Source organism: Manis javanica, chromosome 10 (assembly GCF_040802235.1).
Source record: "Manis javanica isolate MJ-LG chromosome 10, MJ_LKY, whole genome shotgun sequence".
NCBI classification, from domain to species: domain Eukaryota; kingdom Metazoa; phylum Chordata; class Mammalia; order Pholidota; family Manidae; genus Manis; species Manis javanica.
The window spans coordinates 30,091,820-30,115,006 of NC_133165.1; the positions used below are offsets into that span (position 1 = coordinate 30,091,820).

The window sequence follows — 23,187 nt, forward strand, 5'->3', positions numbered from 1 at the left end:
CCCGGCTAGCCGCCAGCCGAACGCCTCGCTGTCGCGGGTAACGTGAGCCCACGCGCGCGAGTAGCTGGCTTCGCGAACTGCGCGTGCGCAAGGCCGTCTCGGGTGCGCGCTGAGAAGGAAGCTGCGGAGTGCAGGTGGGTGCGCGGCGCGGTGAGGCGGAGACCCGGCCGGAAGGACGCGGGGCCCGGTGAGGGGAAGTCTTTTTTTCCAGAAAGTTCCTATTTGACCCTCAGGAGCCCGGGTCCCAGGCGGAGACAGGCCAGAGGGGCAGCGAATGTCTTAGCCATGCTCAGGGTCAGGGGTGTCCGGTGAGAAAACCGAGGCTTTAAGCCCAAGTGGCGGGGTCGGGTTGGCCAGTCGGTCCCGGGGAGGATCTGGAGACCAGCGGGTCTGCTCTAGAGAGGGCGGCGGCAGCGTGGCTCTAATTCAGGGGTTATTAGCCTGGACGGTTTCATGGGCTCAGGTAGGAAGAAAATTACACCTTTATTGTCGCTGTGCGAAACCGAGCATTTCCTTCCGTGACTGACCGAGTAGCGTTAGCACTACCTGAAACTAGGTTGTGATTTCAGGTAGAGAATGAGTGTAAATAGTAGTTGGAGTATCTGCAGCCACCCCAGGCTGGCATGTACACTCAGCACTGCTTTTGATGAGGAAAACATGGAATGGTGAGAAGGATATCGCTTCAAAATGGCTGGTAGAGCCAACAGGGAATTCCAGTGCCCCCCTTCTCCCCCGGAGGCCCTTCCGGGTTCTTCTTCCTGCCCTGCTTGCCGCAGGCGCGCCAAACTGCCACATAGAAAGAAGTAGAAAAGTATGAATTGCTCCCCTTGCTTGTGCTCTGGGCTCAGAATTTTAGAGGTCGCTTTCCTCTGAGCCCGCCAGTGTGAAATAAACCTATCTTCCTAGACCTCCGAGTGCCGCTTGGTTCTTCCGTCGGGCGATCCAGTCCAGGTTCCGTGACATTTGGTCCCCTGACCGGGAAACCCAACCGCGCTGGCCCGTTGTTGCCACCTGTTTGGGGCAACCGTGGGGCGGTGACGGAAGGGACCGTCGTAACGGAGAAGGCGCGCCGCGCCTGATCTTTCATCAGTCTCCCACCCGGTTGCCTTGGACCAGTCCCGTTCCGCTGTCACCGCCAGACTCGAGGCTTGGAAGGTGAGGACCTGGTCCTGACGTCGGATTACACGGTAAGGCCTGGGGCCGTTGACAGGGTGCAGGGAGAGCCTGATAACCTCCCAGAGACCTTTTAGAGGTGTCACAGGTAGGGATTCCCAGGGAGGGAATGTTTAAAATCTGGTCTGACTGTGTGAGTGAGTATGCAGACCGACTTGACTTGTCCAGTCAGGACTGATTCTGTGGCTCCACAGGGGGGCGCCTTTAAGGTTCCCCGAAGCCTACAGAGCCTTAGTGGGCCCGTCTGCAACTCCGTGGTGAACGGCATAAAGTCTGTGGTGGTAGCGGAATAGCTTTCGATCATAAATCACACTGCTGAGACTGCTACGGCTAAGCGTCATCTAAGTTCCTTGGGGACACGGCCAGATGGGCACATCTGACTGGTATCCTCTCTGAGGGAGACATTCCCCCTTTGTTTGTCCTTGCAACACCGCTATACAAAAATGGGGATGGGCCACAGTAATACAGTAATATGACAGTCCTTGAAACTGGGGTCAAGAATTTCAAAAAGGGCTTTTCCAGGGATTACGGATTCAAAATGACTCCCGGAAGGCTCAGGACCCTATGTGAGTTAGAGTGGCCCTGCTTTGAAGTGGGGTGGCCACCTGAAGGGACCCTAGACGTCCAGGTGGTCTGCTGTGTTTGGCAGGTAGTCACTGGAAAGCCAGGGCACCCAGACCAGTTTCCCTATATAGACCCCTGGCTTGAAATAGCCCAAACCCTTCCCCCTTGGGTACGATTCTCCTGTAATAGGCAGGGATAGGCTAAGGTTCTAGTCACTTCAGCCAAGCAGTCAACAGGACACTTCCAGAAGATCGTGCAACCTCACATCCTCCCCAGTGATCCAGAGGAAGAGCCCATCTTCCTCTGTCCTATGCACCACCAAGGCCATCAGCACCTGACCCCACCGACCCTGGACACGCTGCCTCCATCAGCCTCCCTGCCTCTGCCAAGCCCACCTGCCCCAGGTCTGGCAGCCCATTTATGCTCACATCAGAATTCAAGTGCCCTCCAGATGCTGGTCTGAGAGACATGAGAGCCCAAGAGGCGTGATGAAGATGGGACCACCCAGCCTGGTCAGTCCATGCTCTACTACCAACCCTTCTCCACGACTGACCTCAATTGGAAACACAACACCCCATCATACTCAGAAAAGCCACAAGCCCTAGTTGATCTCATGGAGTCCCTCTTCCAAACCCATCAGCCAACCTGGGAAGACTGCCAACAGCTTCTCCGCACCTTGTTCAACACAGAAGAGAGAAGGCGAATTATTAAAGGAGCCCGCCAATACCTCAAAGAGCACGCACCAGTGAGGGTCCTTGACTGAGGTGCATGGGCCAAAATTGTCATGTCCGATGGGGGCAGCGTGTTCAGGGTCGGTGGGGTCAGGTGCTGATGGCCTTGGTGGTGCATAGGACAGAGGTAAGATGGGCTCTTCCTCTGGATCACGGGAGGATATGAGGTTGCAGGAACGTCCTGTATGGGACTTCACCACAACTGAAGGACAACCCAGATCTGTCGGTATCAGGAAGCCCTCCTCCCGGGAATCAAGGCTGGGTCAAAAAGCCCATGAACATGACCAAGATATCTTCAGTCACCCAACAATCGGAAGATTCCCCTGGGAACTACTATGAAAGGCTGTGTGAAACTTACTGTATCTATACTCCCTTTGACCCTGAGTCACAAGAGAGCCAACAAATGGTCAATACCTCGTTTGTGGCCCAAGCTGCTCTGGACATCAGATGAAAGCTCCAGAAACTTGAAGGCTTTGCTGTAATGAACATCACCCAGTTGATAGAAATTGTTAACAAAGTGTACATGAAAAGAGAAGTCCAGACTGAGAGGGAGGCTGAGAAACGGATGAAAAGAAAAGTGAGTCTCCTTGCAGTAGCCCTAAAGGATGATCAAAAGGTAGAGAGAAACCGGCAGCCAAGAGAGGGGGAAGCCTCAAATCCCTCTAGCACAGGATCAGTACACCTACTGCAAAGAAAAGGGGCACTGGAAAAATGAATGTACCAACTGAGGAAAAGTCCCGAGGCCCAGCCGGTACCTAAAAGAACCTCATGAAAGGGGACTCATTGGCCTGGGAGGGGCAGAGTCAGATTGACAAGGACTGGGCCCTCTCACTCTCGTCCCCCACAAGCCCACAGTCATAGTAAAAGTAGGGAACCAAACTGACCTTTATAGTCAACACTGGGGCTGAGCATTCTGTGGTTACCTCCCCTGTGGCCCCCTTCAGCAAAAGGACTGCAACTGTCCTTGGGGCCACAGGGACATGGGCAATACAACACTCTTTTTCCAGGCCCATCGATGTGAACTTGGGGGCCACAAGGTCCAGCATGAATTTCTTTACTTACCCTAGTGCCCCATTCTCCTCGGCCAAGATACGCTCTCAAAACTCAGAGCCTGAATAACTTTTGAACCAACTGGACTCACCAGCCTCAAGCTAAATCCGGGGCAAGAAGAGTCAGGGTCCCTCACACTGGCAATAACCACAATAACCACACCCTGGGAAGAGGAATGGAGGCTATTCTGTCCAGGCCCCATCAAGTAGCCCACTTGAATTCAGAGCTGCCTTCCCCTTGGTATGGGCTGAAGACAGCCCTCCTGGACTTGCCCATAACCTGCCCCCTGTCATTGTAGAATTATCTCCACGGGCCCAGCCACAGAGACAGCGGCAGTACCCCCCTTTCAAGAAGGAGGGTACTGACCAGTTCAAGACCTATGGGCCATCAATAGGGTGACTCTTTTTGTACCTGGTGGTCCCAAACCCATATACCCTCCTCAGCCAGATCCTGGGGTCCACCAAATCCTTCACTTGCCTAGACCTAAAGGATGTTTTTTTCTGCCTCCGGCTTGCCCCCCAGAGCCTGCCCTTGTTTGCTTTTTAGGGGACTGAACCGGACATGGGGCAGTAAATGCAGCTAACATGGATGTGGCTTCCACAAGGGTTCAAGAACTCACCCACTCTCTTTGGAGAGACATTGGCCACAGACCTTGCCAGCTTTCCGAGGGAAGCCATGCACTGTGCCCTCCTCCAGTACGTAGATGACTTCTTCCTTGCCAGCGACACCCAAGAGAACTGTACAGAGGGCACAAAGGCCCTCCTGCAACTCCTGTCAGACTTGGGATACCAAGTCTCATGGAAAAAGGCACAAATCTGCCAGCAAGAAGTCCAGCACTTGGCTTCCTCCTCAGCCAGGGAAAGAGGGCACTAGGGCCGGAGAGGAAAAGTGTCATCACCTCCTTACCCCACCCCCAGGCAAAGAAGGGCCTACCAGACTTCCTGGGGGCTGCGGGTTCTGCTGAATCTGGATTCCTGGATTCTCAGTGATAGTGAGATTCCCCCTACAGTCTCTTAGGGAGGTCAGACTGAGAGCTCCCTGTCTGGACAGAAGAGGCAAAAGCTGCCTTCCTAGGAATAAAGGCTGCGTTAGGACAGGCACCAGCCCTAGGCCTGCCAGATATAGAAAAGCCCTTCAATCTTTGCATACATGAAAAGGAAAGGGTAGCCCCTGGGGTTCTCACACAGACTGTTGGCCCCTGGCAGTGGCTGGTCACATGTCTGTCAAAGAGACTGAGGAAAGTGGTTGCGGCAGGATGGCCACCATGCCTTGGGGCACAGGCGGCCACAGTTCTACTCATTAAGGAGGTGGACAAACTTACCCTGGGACAAGAACTAAATGTCAAGGTTCCCCATGCTGTTGTGTCCCTCATGAACACACAGGGACACCACTTCCTCTCCAACTCTCGGCAAGCGTAATACCAAGGGCTGCTCTGTGAAAACATGCGGGTCAGTCTTGGAACAGTACAGACACTGAATCCAGCAACCTTCCTTCCCACCGAAGAAGGGAAACCAGATCATGACTGTTCTGAGGTAACTGATGAAGTCTGCATGAGCTGTCCGGATCTGCGGGACCAAACAATATAGAATCCAGCGCTCACACTATTCAGTGATGGCAGCCGTTACCTACAGGAAGGTATCCAGAGAGCAGTTTATGCAGTGACCACTGCCACTGAGGTCTTAGAAGCTAAAGCCCTACCGGCCGGATGGTCAGCACAATGGACCAAATTGCATGCATTAATCTGAGCCCTCACCATCACTGAGGGCAAGCAAGTCAATATCTACACTGACTCCTGATATGCCTTTGCCACTGTACACATTACATACATCGGGCAATCTATAAGAAAAGATGTCTCCTCACTGCAGCATTGAAAGCAATCAAAAACAAGGAAAAGATACTGAGACTCCTCGAGGCCATCTGGCTCCCAAAAGAAGTGGCAATTCTACATTGCAAAGGGAAACAACCCTACTGTGCAGGGAAATCACCTGGCAGATGAAGCAGCTAAAGCAGCAGCCAGTAAAGAGATAGGTGAAGCTCCTTCCCTCACCATGGCCCTGACGCCCCCAGTGGAGGCCTCTCCACCCAAATACACTGAAAAGGAAAATGACTGGGCTGTGGCTGAAGGAGCCACCCTAATCAAGAAAGGGTGGTGGATGCTGCCCAACAGACGCATCTTTGTCCAAACTGCAACCGAGGGCATCTAGTTAGTGAGTACCACCAGCTCACCCACCTAGGAAAGACTGCAATGGAAGCCCTCCTCAAAAAGCAATACTACATCAGCCAGTTGACAGCATTGTGTCGGGCAACACGTCAGAGGAAGTGCGTGACTTGTGCCAGAAATAATGCTCCATCTGTGCTGCAACCCCCGCTAGGTGTCCAAAGGGCAGGAGCTGCCCCCTTTGAAGACCTAGAAATAGACTTCACAGATGTCCAGCCAAGCAGAAGGTTCAGATACCTCCTAGTAATGGTGTGTACATACTCTGGGTGGGTCGAAGACTTCTTGACCAGGACAGAATGGAGCTGAGAAGTAGCCAAAGTTCTCCTGAGGAAGATCGTACACCGGTTTGACCTACTGTCCACAATCCACAGTGATGATGGACCTGCATTTGTAGCAGATGCTGTACAGATTTTAACCAAATCTCTCAGCGTCGCCTGAAATTTCCACACTGCCTATAGGCCCCAGAGTTCAGGGAAAGTGGAGCAAATGAATCATATCCTCAAGGGAAACCTAGCCAAGTTTTGTCCGGAAACCAGCCTCCTGTGGCTGGACCTACTACCCCCGGCCCTTCTGCATGCCCATTGCACAGCCAGAATACAAGGGTTCTCCCCTTTTGAACTAGTATATGGACTTCCCCCCTCCACCCATGTCTGAGGAGCCTTCCAGGGAACCTACACCAAATAGGGGATGAGGGAATAAGAGAACAGCTCCAAGCCTTAGGAGCCACCCTAAATGAGCTACAACAATACACTATAAAGAGAGCCCTGATCTCCTTAAGGGCCCCAGTACATTCCTTCCAGGTAGGGGACTCAGTCTGGGTCAAAGATGGGAGAAAAGACCCCCTCAAACCTCAGTAGACTGGGCCCCACATTGTTGTTCTAACCACCTCTACTGCCCTCAAGGTCTCAGGCATCACCTTGTGGGTCCACCACTCCAGAGTGAAGAAGGCCCATTGTTCTAAGGAGGGGCTGCGCCAGTGGGAAGTCCAGCCAAACCACAGGCTCCCCTCCACCTTCACATCCGACGAGGACCTGTCAGTGGACATCTGCACGTGTGGTTCCTGGCCCTCGTCGGTGTAGGATCCCTCCTCCTGGGGACTGGACTCTCCCCTGCCACCCCTTCTGATTGTATCTTTCTCCACAAACTTGCAATTACTGCTGCCTATTGGGTGACTGTAGGATGCGTTGCTGTGCTTACTTGCTTATATGTCTTCTTTCCCTCCCCTTTCTCCCCCTTGCTTCTGGGGAACCTCAGTGTCAGTGCCTAAAGACAGACAAGTGGGGAACTGGGTTCAGTGCCTACACCTTCATGCCTGCCAAATGTTATGATAAAAACAAGGCCACCCTTTGCCTCCAAGATGGGAAAAGGTATTGGACTGGGATGGTAACTAAACAAGACTCAGACTGCATAATTAGGGGAACAAAGGGGGCCACTGTCTGTTGGACCTACCTCACCCACACTGGGATGTCTGATGGAGGGGGAGTCCAAGATCAGGCACGAAGGAACAGGGACAAGAAGGTCAAGGAGGTCCTTAAGGCACTGACTGAGGGATAAACCTACTGCAGTATTGACCTCAGGAATCCAACAAGTGACTCAGACCCTAGCCCTCATCCATCAGGTCACCCAACTCTTTAATGTAACACACGAGTCAATTCAAAATATCAGCAATAGTACGCAAGCCTGTTGGCTATGCTTACGCTTAACTTGCAGGGCCTATATTGGCACCCCCGTGCCCTCATACCGGAATTCCACCCGAACAGTCAAAGGTAATAACCAGACTGAACTAATTGGTCCAGTGGTTTACAACATTCAGTTCCTCCTCAATGCAGGCAATATAACATTCCTGACCGACCCAGGGGTGGGCAACATTAGCTGTGGCTCTGTACCGGCCCAGCTGTGTTCCAAAAACCAAACCACCAACCAGTCAGAAACTTATTGTGCCTCCCCCAGGAGTTTCCTCCTGTGTCGAAGTACCATCTTCCGATGTCTCCAAGTCAATTGGACAGGTTTGTGTATGCTGGTCTTCCTCACCACCACCACCTCACACCCGACATGTCTGTCCAGTCTGACCAAGAAATTGAGTGGGCCCTTGACCCCCTTCCAAAGATACAAAAGCAGGCACTTGTAATTGGGGCTCTGTTGGGTGCAGGAACACTCGCAGAAATCGGAGCAGGGGCAGCCGGCCTAGGCTCCTCACTCCATTTTTATCACAAACTTTCCCAAGAGCTAAACGAGGACATGGAAAAGGTTGCAGACTCCTTTCCTTACAAGGTCAGATCAATTCACTTGCGGCCTGCAAGCCCTAGACCTGCTCATGGCTGAAAAGGAAGTAACCTGTTGTCCTAGGAGAAGAATGCTGTTACTATGTAAACCAATCAGAAAGAGTAACCACAAAAATCAAAGAACTAACTGCATTTCAATATTTCTAAGACACACATTTTTTTCATACTTTAACAGCTGTGAAATTGCATCTTGTAATGCATCCTAAAGTAAATGGCATGTCATAGTTTAAATGACTATTATTTTCTTTTGCAGTAGTAAATAAAATTTTGAGGCATCTGGCATCCAGTGCATTCTAGATTGGATGAAAATCTGCAGTAGGATATTCTTTTTCTGTTTATTGCATGTTGGATGTTCATCTTTCAGCTGATTTGTAAGAGCAGCTTATCAAGAGAGTGTGTCTCGTCATTGTTACATTTTCTGTTTCTGCCCTTTTTGTTCTTTTGAAATTGAACTTTAACATATTTCATAGTAAAGTTTGTTAGTTTATATCCTTAAAAAAAATCAAAGAACTAAAAGAAAAAATATTAAAGAGGAGAAATGAATTAGAAACAGGGCATATGGGGGCTCAGCCAGTGGTCCTCCTGGTTGCTCCCATTGGCTGGGCCCTTTGTCTCCATCCTCCTCCTCCTCACTCTGGGCCCCTGCATACTAAATGCCCGTACAAAATTCATAGAAAACTCTGTCGTAAATTGAGCCACCGCTCGTGTACTGGCTTTGCAAAGCTACCAGTCTATCATAAATCAAGATGATGCCCCCTAAAAACAAAATGTTTAGAGGGGCATCAGAGGGGGGAATGATGAGGAAAACATGAATGGTGAGGATATTGCTTCAAAATGGCCAATAGAGCCAACAGGGGAATTCCAGTCCCTCCCTTCTCCCCCAGGGCTCTTCTGGGTTCTTCCTACCCTGCTTGCCACATGCCCCAAACTGCCACGTGTAAGGAAGTAGAAAAGTATAAATTGCTTTCCTTGCTTGTGTTTTGGGGGCTCAGACCTTTGGAGAGCACTCTCCTCTGAGCCCACCGGTGTGAAATAAACCTCCTACCCTCCTTGACCTCCAAGTGCCATTTGGTTCTTCTTTCGGGCGATCCAGTCCATGTTCCATAACACTTTCACAAGATGACAGGGTCTCATTTTTTTAGTGTGCAGAAAAAGAGGCGTATATACTGGTATAGTGTAAGTTAAAAAAAATTTTTTTTCACTATTGACATTATTGGGTATTGTATTTTTTTGTAATCCTGTGTATTTCATGTAATGATGCAAACACTTTATTTAACATGGTTACTTGAAAATTTTAAATTACTTAGGTGCTGTCATTATATTTCTGTTGGAGTCACAAGCATCGCCAGTTAGGGACTGGTAAAGGCTCTCTGCCCTAGTGTCACTAGGGTGCTGGCCAGAAGAGGGTGTCTATTATGTGGACCTGGCTTCAAAGCAGCGGCCGGTCTGGCCTACCATCCTGCTGCAGGACTCCCAGGAACAGTTACTAATCTCTTCAATCTGCCGTCACTTCTGGGGTCTTCTCAGTGGTGACCATCTAATATAACTGGACCTTAACGTATTTTCATGCTGGCTGTTCTGACATTTTGTATAAAAGAGTATCCAGTATAAGGCAGTACAGCACGGAGAAGATAGGTCACAGCTCTCTATATAGCATCTTACTATGTTGATGGACAGTGACTGCAATGAGGGAGTGAGGATAGATATTATGGGTGAATGTTGAAACCACAATGTTCATTTGAAACCTTCATAAGATTATATATCAATGATACTTTAATTCAAAAATTCAAAAAAAAGTTGCTGGTATACAGACCAGGATCTCTAACTGTCCAATAAAAATACAATGGGAGTATGTAAGTCATTTAAAATTTTCAAGTATCCCCATTAAGTTAAACAGTTGTGAAATGAATGTTAAATTTTCTTTAGCCAGGTATAGCCAAAATACTGTCATTTCAACGTGTAAAAAAATTATTCTGTATTTCGCCGTCTTTTTTTTGTACAAATTCTGTAACATTGGATGTCTGATTTACACTTGAAGTACCTCTCTGTTCAGACTAGCCATGTTTCAAGTGTTCAAGCAGCCACAGGTGGCCAGTGGCTATTACATTGGATATTATAGCTGTGGCCCATTTGTCCACGAATTTTGCAGGAAAGAAATGCTTGCATTAGAGGCCCAGAATGCTTTTCCTAATAATAAATAATAGCTACAAATTTTTCAGCACCTGCTAAAAATCAGGAACTGTGCTAAGGACATCTCACATAACTTTCATAATGTTGTGGTGAGGTGAGAGAGATTATTCTCCTGCAGCTGAAGAAATCCAGGTGCAGGAGGGTCAAGTAATGGGCCCAGTTACACAGCTCTGGCCAGAACTCAAACTCGGCTCTGGCTTCAGTGCCCCATCTCTTGGATCATGGCTTGATAATATCATTCACTTGTATCTATCAAGGGCTTACAGTGCCAGCACTGTGCTACATGTTGTATTATCTGAGACCTCATTTGATCATTGTTACAGTGCAGTGTGGGCAAAGGTTAATCCCATTTTACAGGTGAGGAGACTGAGGCCAGAGCAGTGAGTGCCCTGGAACTCATGGATGGTTGTTTGGCAAAGCTGAAATCTGAACCTGGGCTTTCTAATCGTAGGGCTGGGACTTGTAACCACATCTCTGTCTTCTTTCTGCCTTTTGTGATTATGAACCTAAGTTGACTTCATTATTTTTTTTGGATCCATGCCAGGCCCAGGAGGGGAAAGCTGGAGATGGACTTCATGAGAATTGCCCGGCTCTTCTCTGGCCCCCGTCCTGTGAGCCTGTGTGCCCTGCAATGCCTTGGCCCTCTCAAATCCAGGTGGGGAAGAGGCAGAGAGGGACCTGCGTGGCTGAGGGCCATGGGGCTGACCTGGCCAGCGCCAGCAGCCTTCAACAGCTCTGTCTCTCAGCTGCCTCTCGGCCAAGGGAGCCAGAAGAACATGGGCAGCCTCAGCTCGGAGAGCCAGTCCGGCCCCACCGCCACTCAGGAGGAAGAGGAGGAGGAGGAGAGCTTTGGGACAATTTCCACCAAATACTCCTCCTGGAGATTGTTCCGCAAATCGACAGCCCAGTTGTATAACCTACGGCTCAGAGAACAGAGTGTTGAAGATGAGGAAAGGGAGCTGGAGCCAAAATCGTGGCAGGGCCGGAGAAACACCCCTTACTGGTACTTCTTTCAGTGCAAACACCTGATCAAGGAAGGAAAGGTGAGGATCCCGCTTCCCTAGTTGCTCAGTATTTGTGAGGAGCCCCTACCTTCCCAGTCTCTAAATGTTGGGATGCTTAGGGCTCTTCTCTGTCTTGACTCACCTCCTGGAGACTTCCAGGGTCCCCTCCTTGCCGCAGTTCTCATGTCCGTGGACTCCTGATCTGCATATCCAGGGATCTCCTCACCATCTCCCCTACACATTCGCCTGGAATATTTGTTCCCAACCTTACACTTTGTTCTTCTTACTAAATGGCAACCCTGTTATTCCATATACCAGGCCAGATGCCTTCAGTCATTCCTAACTCCTTTTTCTCTCACCAGCTCTAGCCTCAAAATGTCACCAGTGCTAACACTTCCTGAAACCCGAGCCCTGCACCCCTGCGCCTAGCCTTCTCCTTGTCCCTTTCAGCTGTTCCAGCACTTGTCCTGCTTTCTTGCCGCCTCTTGCCCATGTCTGCTTGCAGCACAGAGCTGTCTTGTCAAAGCAAAAAGCAGATCACGTCGCTCCTCTCTCCAGAACTGTTGCTGTATTCAGTGACATTGGTGTTCGTTTCCTTAGGTACTGATAAGGTCGTTGGCATTTAAGTCTCTTAGAGGAACGTGTTGGAAGACTTTGTGAATGAAATGATAGTATGTCTGGAATTTGCTTTAAAAAATTCAGTTTGGGGAGTGCAGAGTATGGATGAAACAAGATTGGCCAAACGTTAATAATCATTATGGTAATAATGTTCTCTTTACTTTTGTGTTATTCAAACTTTCCCATAATGAAGACTTGAGAAATAAACAGAGAAGCCAAAGTTCTGACAATGGCTTAAGAAGCCTGCAAGATCTGCCCTCCATACCCCTCCCATTTACCTCTTGGCTCTCATCTTCCCCTCCCTCACTGACTCTGCTGCAGCTGCCCCAGCCTCCTCTCTGCTCCTCCAGCTCCCAAGCACACTCCTGCCTCAGGGCCTTTGTACTGACTGCTCCCTCAAGTGGCCTTGAGGCTCCTTTCTGCACCTCCTTCATAGATGTGTTCACCTCTCACCTGGAGGAGGCCATGTTTGGCTGTTGTATCTAAAACTGAATCTCCTACGCCCTTCTTATGGCACGTCTTTATTTTGGTCCATAACATCAATCACCATTTGAAGTACCGTATGTTTTTCTAGTTATCTCATTTGGCATCTGTCTTTCCACCCTAGAAGATGCGTCCTGTGAGGGAGCTTCTCTTGATTCACAGCTGTATCCCCAGCAAATACACCCTGCCTGGCACGGAGTAGGACTCAGTAATTTCTGGTTAAATGAATGGATAGAAAAAACAAAATGGTAAAGGAATGAACTAAAGATTTAAAAGAGATGGTGTAGGAGTAGGGACAGGACACAGGTGGCAGCGGGCCAACGGAATTCGCATTTGGAGGGAGCTGGTCACCCAGGGCTGCTGTCCTGTTACATCTTAGGACACACATGCTGTGAGTGACCCCCTGTGACAAGTGTGGCACAGTGGCCTGCCATCCATCTCGGACCCATGGGCTGGCATGGGTGAGATCACCAAGGAAACGGGGTAGGGCAGACCCTAGGATTCACGGAATTCACGTTTTCATGAGTGCCAGGCCCTGGCTCCACTCTCCACTTGAGGCCCATGGGTATGCAAAGACATGGCCCCACCCTTGAATCCACCTTTCCTCTGGAAGGAAGGCAGCCATGGCAGTGGGGCTGAGAGTTTTCGTAGGTAGGAGTCAGGGGGGCTTTTCTTCCTGGCTACCATGAAGCTCCCTTGGTGCAGAGCACAGGGACCAAGAGTCTGGTTCCAAAAACCTAGGCTGGGTGTTTGGCTCCTGGGCAGGCCTGGTCTTGGTCCTAGGGAGGGTCCCTCAGCCCCAGGGTCCCTCCCACTGCTCAGGGCCTCTGAGGCCACCCTGAGCCCCTCCCTTTCCCACCCCAGCTGGCTGAGGCCCTGGACCTGTTTGAGAGGCAGATGCTGAAGGAGGAGCGCCTCCAGCCCCTCGAGTGCAACTACACTGTGCTGATTGGTGGCTGTGGGAGGGCTGGCTACCTGAAGAAGGCCTTCAGGCTCTACAACGACGTGAGTGTGGGCGTGGGGCGAGGCCCCAAAGAGCATTGGCTTTGGGACCAAAAAGAGTGGGGTGCAGATCCTGAAATGTCACCTGCTAGTGTGTTCCCTTGGGCAGATGATTTTATCTCCTCAGTCTCAGTTTCCTCATCTCTGAAGTGGAGGCGACCTTGGGTAATTACATGAGATGGCATGGAAAGACCTCCAACACCTGCCTGGGGACCTTGGCAGGCCCCACCCATCCCACCTCCTTCTCCCCTGCTACTTCCAGTTTCTTCATGTCCCCCTTCACCCCAACACCATGGACACGCACACTCACCTTTCTTCCAAAGCTGGTCCTTTGAAAAAGGTCTTCTATTCCTCTTGGGAGATAGTTCTACTTTATAGTCACCCACCTCTGGGGTTATATTTGTCATTCCTAGAGCCAGGAAGCTGTTTCCTTCTTGAGTCAGGAAAGAGCTTTGCCTGGGAGGACCGTAGGCTCCAGCAGAAGTGGCCCCACCTTCTCCTGCAGCCAGAACTTGGGAACATCCTTTATCCCAGCAAGAGATTTTGGGAACCCTGGTCTTGCCACTTGAGATATTCCTGCTCCAGGCCTAATTTCTAGCTGGAAGCAACAGGGAGAAATCGCAGGTACAAAAGATATAATAACATGTTCTTTGAAAGACCTAATTCAGTGTCATGGCATAAAAAGATAAGAGGCTTCCCTGACTGAGTAGCCGGCAGAAAAGCTTCAGGGTGCTAAGTGAGGGGGTTGTTTATTGCAGTTCTTGGTTAACAGACCAGCAGCAGCACTTTCTTACACTTGGAGGATCCTTAAGTGACTTCCCACATGTCATCTGCTCAGAGAAGCCCAGGCCACTCTCTTTAACCTTAGTTGCTCTGTCACTTTGCTGTTTTTTTTTTCAATAAACCTTTTATTTTGGAGTAATTTTAGATTTATAGAAAAGTTGCAAAGGTTAGTATAGTAAGTTCCCAGATGCCCCTCACCCAGCTAACCCCCATGTTAACTTCCTACATTAAGATGGTTCATTTGTCAAAATTCAGAAACCACCTTCGGTACATCACTCTTAACTAAATCCAGACTTTATTTGGGTTTCACCAGTTTTCCCACTAATATGCTCTTTCCAGTCCTGTATCTAGTTTGGCTCCCCATCCTGGCTCCTCCACTTGGTGATGTTTTCTGAGTTTCCTTGTTTTTCATGACCTTGACAGATTTAAGGAGCACTGGTCACGGAGTTTGTAGAATGTCCTTCAGTTGGAGTTTCTCATGACCAGACTGGGATTATGGGTTTGGGAAAGGAGATCACAGAGGTCAAGCACCTTTCTCATATCAGGGAGTATACAGTGTCAGCGCGACTCATCACAGGTGACATTTACCTTTGTCACTTGTGGAAAGTGGTGGTTGCCAGGTTTCTCCACCTGTGCTGCTTTCCCTTTCCATCCTCTGCTTTGGGCGTGTCCTCCATAGCTGTTGTTACTGTTGAGTTATTTGTCTGCTGGGTGCTTTGCTGTCTAGAGCAGAAGCTCACTGAAGCCAGGCTGTGCCTGTCCTGGTAGGTGGTGGCCAGTACCTGGCTCCGAGCAGGTCCTTAGGACACATCTGCCGAGCATGTGAATGCACAGAGCGCATGTCCTCCCTGAAGCTGGGATCCCTGTCCTCATTTTTCATATGAGGAAATGGAGGCCCAGAGAGATGAAGTGCCATGTCCAAGGTTGCCTTGCTTAGGAACATTGGGGCTGAATTTGCACCCCAAATGGCCTGACTTTAAGGAAGCCCAAAGCTTTTTACACTCCTCCGCAGCAGCTTGTCGCCTGCCCTCTCAGTCAGGTGGCCCTTCTCTGGGAAACGGTGCTTGGCTTTCCCAGCAGCTTCTCCCACTCGAGTGTTGGCCTCGCCCCAGGTCTGTGGCTTCACATGGCTGGGGCCTGAAAAGGGCTGCCTTCACACGCTCCTGCTGCTGCTCCAGGAGCCCCTCTCCCACCTGACCCGTGCAACAGACTTTCAAGGTGATGATATCATCCCCATTTTTCCAATGAGGAGCTAACGTGCCCCTGGCCCTTCAGTGAACACTAGAGCTAACATTTGATTGCCCCCTCCCGCCCTTTTCCAGACCAGATCCACCCAGTGGACCTTAACAATCATGGCGGCCTGATCAGCCAGAGGGTGTTAGCATTGGGAGGAGCCTGCTGCCAGCACCTCAGGCCCAGAGGGAGGTGGACGAGCCTCAGGGCATGGGTGGCTTCTTGCTTTGTGCGTCGGGGCTGTGGACTCAGTTTTCAGACTCCCTCTGGCTGAGTTGATTTGGAGGGCTGGGCTTTGACATGTTACATGGCTCTGCCTGAACACGGGCGCAGCTCCCACACCTGTTTAATGCAGTAACAGTCTCTAGCTTCCACCCGGTGAGCCTCTCACCTGTTTCCAGCTGATCAAAAGCCATCTCCAAGTTTCTCCCCATCTCTACAGATGAAAAAGTGGGACCTGGAGCCCTCAGATGCTACGTACACAGCCCTGTTCAACGTCTGTGCTGAGTCCCCCTGGAAGGACTCCGCTCTGCAGAGCGCCCTGAAACTACGGCAGCAGCTCCAGGCCAGAAACTTCCAGCTCAACTTGAAAACGTATCATGCCCTGCTGAAGATGGCTGCTATGTGTGCAGACCTCAGAATGTGCCTCGATGTGTTCAAGGTGGGGGGTGCCCCTTCCTGCTGGTTCTGGGGCAGGTGTGAGGCTGTGGCCATCTGCATCCCTCACGCAGGACGGCTTGGGCCGATGAGGGGTCCAGACCCAGACTGGGCTTGGGTTCACAGAGGACTCTGGCTCTGAGGCCTGTCTGATAGAAAGGCCCCTGTGAGGGCAGTGGGTTGTATGCAGTGCCAAGAGTGGTATCCTGCTATGTAGGACTTGGTGGTCCTGCGGGGAGGGTGGTCTGCACAGTGCTAAAGGTGAGCCCGTGCTCACCAGGGAGGCCCTCCTGCTTAGAAGGAGCAGCAGGGCAAGAGCCCCAGTGTCCAGCAGCTGTGGAGTCCAGTGGTAGGGGAGCCGGGCTTGAGGGAGCAGCTGTGGAGGTGTGGGGGTATTGAGCGGGGGCCCATCTCTATCACCTCCTCCTGCTCCCTAGCCACCCACAAGAAGGATTTTTATTCCCAGTTCACAGAGAACAAGGAGAATAAGGAGGTGAAGTTGGGAGGACTGTGAGCAGTGTGGCGATTCTGCCTTCTCAGGTTGCAGCTAAGTGAGACAGACTAGTTACACCTAACCAAAGGCTTATGGCCAGCAGGGAAGGTCCTAGGGCCCCACACCAAACCTCAGGAGATCCAGGAAGTGTTGGCACAGCATGCCCTCCGCAGCCCTATCCTAGGCCTGGCAGGCAGGGCTCTCTCTGCTTGATGTTCTGCCTGTCTTGCTCCTTCCATCTCTGACCTACTCATGAGGTCCCACCTGCCCATCCCAGGAAGGAGTGCCCAATGGACTGTATGGGCACCACATAGAGCAGGGCAGCCTTTGGCTGCCTTCAGCTGACCTACCCTGCCAGAAAGGCAGGGCCACAGGGCCTTGAGCCTGGAGACCTCCCTGTGAGTGACAGTTCCGTTCACGGGGTGCTGTGTGCAAGGCAGGTACCTGAGGCTTTTGGAATAGGGCAGTGTGGCTTATAGGCCTCTGGCCTGACTTGTCCAGAGACATCAGATGGGTGTTTTTAGGCAGGTTGCTCTGGCTGATGGGAGACAGCTGCGATTGTCCAGGAGGAGAGCCCAGTCTGCAGGCTGCCTGAGGTGGAAGGGTGGGCGACAGAGGAGAGGCAGGAGAGCAGCAGGGGTGAAGCGGGAGCACTCACCTGATGAGAGGGACAGAAGACGGGCCTGAGGAAGAGACCTAGCAGGGCTGAGAGGTGCCAGGAGCATCTCCAAGCAGCAGCTAACCCTGGCTGGCTGTAGCTGGTGCCATGAGCACTTGCCCTGTGCAGGCACCACCCCTCAGGGTCATTCCAAGGATTCTCCAGGGCAAGTCCTGCTCGTGATCCCGCGGCAGATGAGGAAACAGATTTGACGCCTTGCCTGCTCCCACAGCTGGCCTGGGGTGAAGCTGGGCCTGGAAGTCAGCTCTGTGCAGTCCCAGTGCCTTCAGTACAGCAGCTAAAAGTGGCTGCTGGGTGGTCTTTGCAGAGGGGCTGCACAGAAACAATTGTAGCAGCCAGGAAGAAAGGTCTGGGCAGGAGAGAAGCGCAGGCCACAGTAGGACAGCTGTGCTCCAGGGCTGGTTCTGAACCAGCCACATAGCAGATGCAGGCCCGCCTCTTCAAGATGTGCACACCTGGGCCTGCCTCCGTGGTTCTGCCCAAGTCAGACCCATCAGGCTGGGCCTTGGCTCTGCCGTGCGTTCTCAACAAACCGCCGTGTTCCTTCTCCCAGGAAATCGTCCGTAAAGGGCACGTGGTCACAGAGGAGACCTTCAGTTTCCTGCTCATGGGCTGCATCCAGGACAAGAAGACGGGTTTCCGATATGCCCTGCAGGTCTGTCCCTCCCGCTCTGCCTCCCTGCCTCTCCTGCAGCCCTTACCCTGCATGCTGTGTGGGGTGTAGGTGATGATCCTGTGTGCTTTTCTTGAACACTGCTACTGCCCTGTGCTGGGTGTTTTTACAGTTGAGATCTTTCAGCCTTCCCAGAGCGCACTGCTCTTCCCATTTTACAGATGGCAGGGAAAGGAGCCTTTGGAGGTGACATGGCTACCCTGTGAGTGGGGGCACAGCCAGCTCATATTCTCCAACTCTGCTGGGTGGCCCTTTGTGCAGCAGCCCAGATCTGCCAAGCTTCCGGTCTCTGAATGCCTACAGCATACTCACCTGTGGTGCATGTTCAAGCCAAGCCCCGTGGGCTCCCACTCAGCATCTCTGCAGGTGGGACCCTGGAGTCTGCCTTTGGTCCTGAAAGACTCTCACGCTGTTCTGACTCCACCTCAGATCCCCAGAGGGAACCCCCCGGTCAGGCGGGAGGCAGGCCAAGCAGTGGCACCACGGCTGCTTTCCTAGCTCCTCTGAGTTGGGAAGGACTGGAGCTCACCTTGGGCCTCCCACTTAAGGTGGGGCCCACATACTAGCAGCATCAGCCTCACTTGGAAGCTTGTCAGAATGTAGGCTCTCTGTCCCACCCTGGCCTATTGCATCCAGACTGGCATGTCAGCAAGACCACCAGATAGTTGGTCCACTCAGAATCTGAGCTCCAGGGATCTGGGACAACCCTGGACCAAATGCTTGCCTCCCCTCTGCAGACTCCCTAGAAGCAGTGGCTACTGGCCATCCTCTGGCCAAGGTCTGGTTCCTCCCTTTCCTTGGCCTAGATCTGTTCTATTTAGAAACAGCCTTTGATACTAACAATCAGTTTGTGCTGCATACTTGCTAATCTGCTTGAGCAAGGCACCATGAGTCCTCTTTTACAGAGGAGGAAACTGAGGCTCATAGAAGTTAAGTAACTCACCTATGGTCCCACAGCTACTGAGCACTATAGGTGAGATTTGAACCAAGGTCCATCTGATTCCAGAGCCTGAATCCCTGCTGCTGTGTCCTGCCAATCCTCAGTTCTGTCCGTGTTCCCCATGGAGGTTGCTGCCAAGATGCTTCCCTCCTCAAGACCCTGTCCACTGGGCAGTGGCCCTCTTGTGTGCTGCACCACCTGGGCCTGACCAGCCCATGCCTCATCTGCACACTCGTCAGGTGGGAGCGCTCAGCCCCAGTGAATGTGGTCTGCCTTTGAGCCTACAGGCGGAGGGGCCAGAGAGACCATTGAGCCTTGTGTGGCATCTTAGAAGCAGCACAGTCCGGGTGTCAGAGTGACCCAGACATGATTAGAGTGGCCCTTTGGGGAGAACACAGCAAGTAAACCAGACACTGTGCTGCAGGGTGAACACAATCTCATATCGAGAGGAGCAGCAGCAAACAGGGCTGCTGGGCCCAGAGCCTGAGAGGCATTCTTCCTGGCCGAGTTCCCTTCATTCATACCTGTTCCATGTCTCAAGGAAGCCTGAGAAGGGCTTCAGTAGACACTCAGGAAGTACAGCTAATTCAGTCCTTAAATCAGCCTAGACTCTTCCAGATCCTAGCCTCTGGTTGTCCCTCCCCAGGGGGATACAGAGAAGGCAGGCAGAGACCCAGGGCAAAGTCTGCTTCTTGGTACCAGGGCCTGGGGAGAGGGCTGAGGGGTGATACTATAGAACAGTTGGGGTGAACTAGAGGGAGGGAAGGCATGGTGCCCCTGTGGAGTGTCCTGGAGTGTTCCCAGGTTCTCAGCATTCTTTGCCATCCAGAGCATGGTGCTGGCTGCCTGTGGTCCTTTCCACGGCTTGTGCATCTGCTGGCTGGGTGACCCAGGGCCTGCAGCGCCAGAGACTCTTCTCACAGAGCACAGAGCTGACGCTTGTTTCTCTTGGGCAGGTGTGGAGGCAGATGCTGAGTCTGGGGCTCCAGCCAAGCCGGCATGGCTACAATCTGCTGTTGGGGGCAGCTCGAGACTGTGGCCTGGGGGACCCAGAAGTGGCCTCAGCTCTGCTCCTGAGGCCAAGGGAGGAGATGGTTCTGCTCCAGTCCCCAGCACATGGACGGTGGGCAAGGCGGAGAGCTCGGGCCAGTGTGGGTAACAGTGGGTCAGCCAAGCTGCATGTTGAGGCCCTGGAGAGGCAGCTGTTTCTGGAGCCTTCTCAGGCATTTGAGGGACCTGCAGAATCTCAAGAGGCCAAAGTCCCTGGCAAAGCCCTGTCAGAAGTGGAAACCAAGGTAGAACCTGGCCGCATGGTGGCTGTCACCCCCATGGCCCCGGAACTGCCTTCCTGGGGGTTGGAGGCCAGCCTCCTGGGCCTGGAGGCTGTCCCACCGACAGTTGTCTCCTTTGGGACCGTGACCACACCAGCTGACAGGCTGGCCTTGATGGGGGGCCTGGAGGGCTTCCTGGGCAAGATGGCAGAGCACGGGCTCCGCCCCGACATCAAAACCCTCACACTGCTGGCGGAAGTGGTTGAGCCTGGGGGCCCTGAAGACTCCTCACTGCTGACCATTCTGGACACACACCAGGTGGAGGCTGATGTGACATTCTTCAATACACTGATGAGGAAGAAGAGCAAGCAGGGTGACTTGGAGGGGGCAAAGGTGAGCAGCTCTGAGGCAGGCCCTGGGCTTTCTCCTGGGCCTCTGCCCCTGTACTCCTCTGCCCCTCTGGCTGCAGACCTGGCTCCCCTGTCAGGTGTGTCAGCCATTCCTGCAGTGGGTGGGCAGACACTCTGGAGCTCTTGGTGAGCCAGCCAGCTGCTCTGCCTGCCCCGAGGAGCTCACAGGTTGGGCGGCAGACACCAAACACATCCTTACTGACGAGGGGCACAAGGCACACAGGCTGATGGTACCTAGTGTCCTCGCAGTCAGCCACCTGCACCTCACTGATGTGGCGTGTACTCTGTGCTAGATGCTGTCCTAAGAGCTTCACACCTGCTGTTTCTTTACCAACCACAGTAGAAGCCCTGCTGGTGTGTGGCTTTCTCTATTTCACAGATAAGAATCATCAGGGCCCTCACGGGATTTTATCCCTTCATCCAGCACCTTCTATGTGGTGCCTGCCTTTTTTTGCCAGAAATACTGACCTGGGCACTCGTGAGTGTTAAAGATGACCATAGCACAGCCCCTGCCTGCAGGCCCCCAGTGCAGAGCACACCTTTCTCTAGACCAACTGAGCATGGGGGAACCCTCCCTGGGGCTCCCCCGACCCAGCTGGGCCAAGCAGGCATCCTCTTCCTCAGCCCCAGTCCAGGCTTCCTTGAGCACTTCCCACACTTGCCACAGCCTTGGACCACAGGACTGAGAGTCCCCGACACCCCTGGTGCTCGATGGACATAAGGCCTGAGTGCAGGGATAGATGGCTGAAATGGTAGGAATAGAAGGGGCATTGGGGAGGAGGGATAGCATGTAGACAGGCAGACTGGAAGGCAGGGTGTATTTGCAGAGTGGCTGAATTCTGGGCACTGGGTTCTGAGAGGTGGCTGGACAGGACGCTGGACCCTTGAACGCCTGTCTGAGTTCAGTGCCCACTGTGGTCAGCAGAGGGAGTCATGAGGCCCTGGAGCAGAGCTGTGCCACAGGCTTTTCCAGAAAAGGTTCTTGCCAGGGCTGGTAGGTTACAGCTTTTGGTGATGCCATATCCTCCCCTGCAGGCACTGCTGCCAGTTCTGGCAAAGAGGGGAATCACCCCCAACCTGCAGACATTCTGCAACCTGGCCATCGGGTGCCACAGGCGACGGGATGGTCTGCAGCTGCTTGCAGACATGAAGGTGAGCAGGCCCAGGCCTGGGCAGGACCCACGGCTCCGGGGGACAAGCTGGGGCTGTTCAGGAGGAGAGCTGGCTAGGAGGCAAGCCTGTATACGCAGGCAGCATAAACTGTGTGTGTGGGAGCAGGGGGAGCGGGTTCGCTCCGGCTCCACGTGTAGAATGAATGGTGATTGCCCTGATGTGGGGAAAAGGGGAAAGGGAGCTGCTGTAGGAGTGGGCATTGAGAGCAAGCAGTGTTACCATCTTGAAGGTGGTGGCAGTGGGGTGAGACTGAGGAGTGGAGACAGGTCTTGGCCCCAACACTGAAAGGATTCAGAGAATGACCAGAGCAGGGCTGTTTCAGAATTCTTGGGGGCAGGGGAGCAGTAAACCCACAGCCAAGAGCCAAGGAGGTGGTCTGACGACGGGCACAAGGCACACAGGCTGATGGCACCTAGTGTCCTCGCCAGTCAGCCACCTACACCTCACTGATGTGGCGTGTAGTCTGTGCTAGAGTTTACTGCCTGAGTCCATTGATCTCTGTGAGCAGCACTTCTTTTTCTCTTGAGTTCTTTGGGGCTGAGAGGGTAGGCCTTGCTTGGGACGGGCCCACAGGGGCACATAGGCTTTCCTTTTGGAGGAGAGAGTAAGGTTACCATTACTACAAGGTTCTGCCTTATCTCTGGCTGCTGGTCTACAGAGCAGATGTGACTGGCCAGAACTCCCCAAGAAATTGGGGACGTGCCACACTGGGCCACCTTTCTTCACACTGTGTCCTATGTCACCATCCCCTTGATTGTATTTGTGATGTTCCAGAATTGCCAGATGACTCCCAATACCCACATCTATAGCACCCTCATCAATGCGGCCCTCAAGAGGCTGAACTACACCTATCTCATCGACATTCTGAAGGACATGAGGCAGAACAGCGTCCCGGTGAATGAAGTGGTCATCCGCCAGCTGGAGTTTGCAGCCCAGTACCCACCCACCTTTGACCGGGTAGGTGCACCACATCTAACATGCCCACCACCACCTTAACCAGCACCCCCTCTCCATACCCCTTTCTGTGGTTCTGGCCTTCTGGGATTGGCATTCTCTTGCTTTAAATTCTTAGTGGCTTCCCTCTGGAGGAATCCCAAACTCCTTAGACCAAGGTCTGCAAATCCCTCTCTATGTGGCATGGTCATCTCAGGCCACTCTTCCCTTTGTTCACTCTGTTAGTCCCATTGGCCTTCTGTCATTTCTAGATACCGCCAGACTCTTTCCTGTATCAGGGTTTTGTATTCCCTGTGCCTTCAATAAGCTCCCCTGCTTTTCACATAACTGTGAAGGCTCTCTCATCCTACAGGTCTCCACCTATGTGGCTTTTCTGCAGAAATGCCCTGCTGTTACATACAGCACTGTTCCTTTCACACATTACACAGCCTGTAATTACATGTGCATGTGTGACTCTGGCCCTCATGAACTGTAAGGCCCTAGAGATGGAGACTGTCTTGCTGGCCTAGAGGTGCTCAACACTGTTGAGTGAACTGGGATGGCTGCCGCGCAGTGATAGAATCTGTTTTGTAATGGCCACTTCCTGCCATTCTGAGGCTATCAGGC

The 23,187-nt window shown here is 52.3% G+C and overlaps 1 protein-coding gene across 5 annotated transcripts in view; it reads left to right on the top strand.

Annotated features, from left to right (window-relative positions):
- The first annotated feature begins 12 nt into the window (after positions 1-12).
- Positions 13-23,187, top strand: part of PTCD1 (pentatricopeptide repeat domain 1) — a 25,275-nt gene continuing 2,100 nt past the window's right edge. Inside the window, exons 1-9 of one of the 5 annotated variants that reach the window (XM_017670071.3) lie at positions 13-134; positions 907-1,187; positions 10,753-11,251; positions 13,178-13,318; positions 15,774-15,992; positions 17,714-17,815; positions 19,730-20,437; positions 21,490-21,606; positions 22,402-22,584. In XM_017670071.3, coding sequence (XP_017525560.1) covers positions 10,775-11,251; positions 13,178-13,318; positions 15,774-15,992; positions 17,714-17,815; positions 19,730-20,437; positions 21,490-21,606; positions 22,402-22,584 — 1,947 coding nt within the window. In that variant the 5' untranslated portion in view covers positions 13-134; positions 907-1,187; positions 10,753-10,774. The other 4 variants (XR_005061273.2, XM_017670072.3, XM_017670074.3 and 1 more) reach the window with 4 other exon arrangements.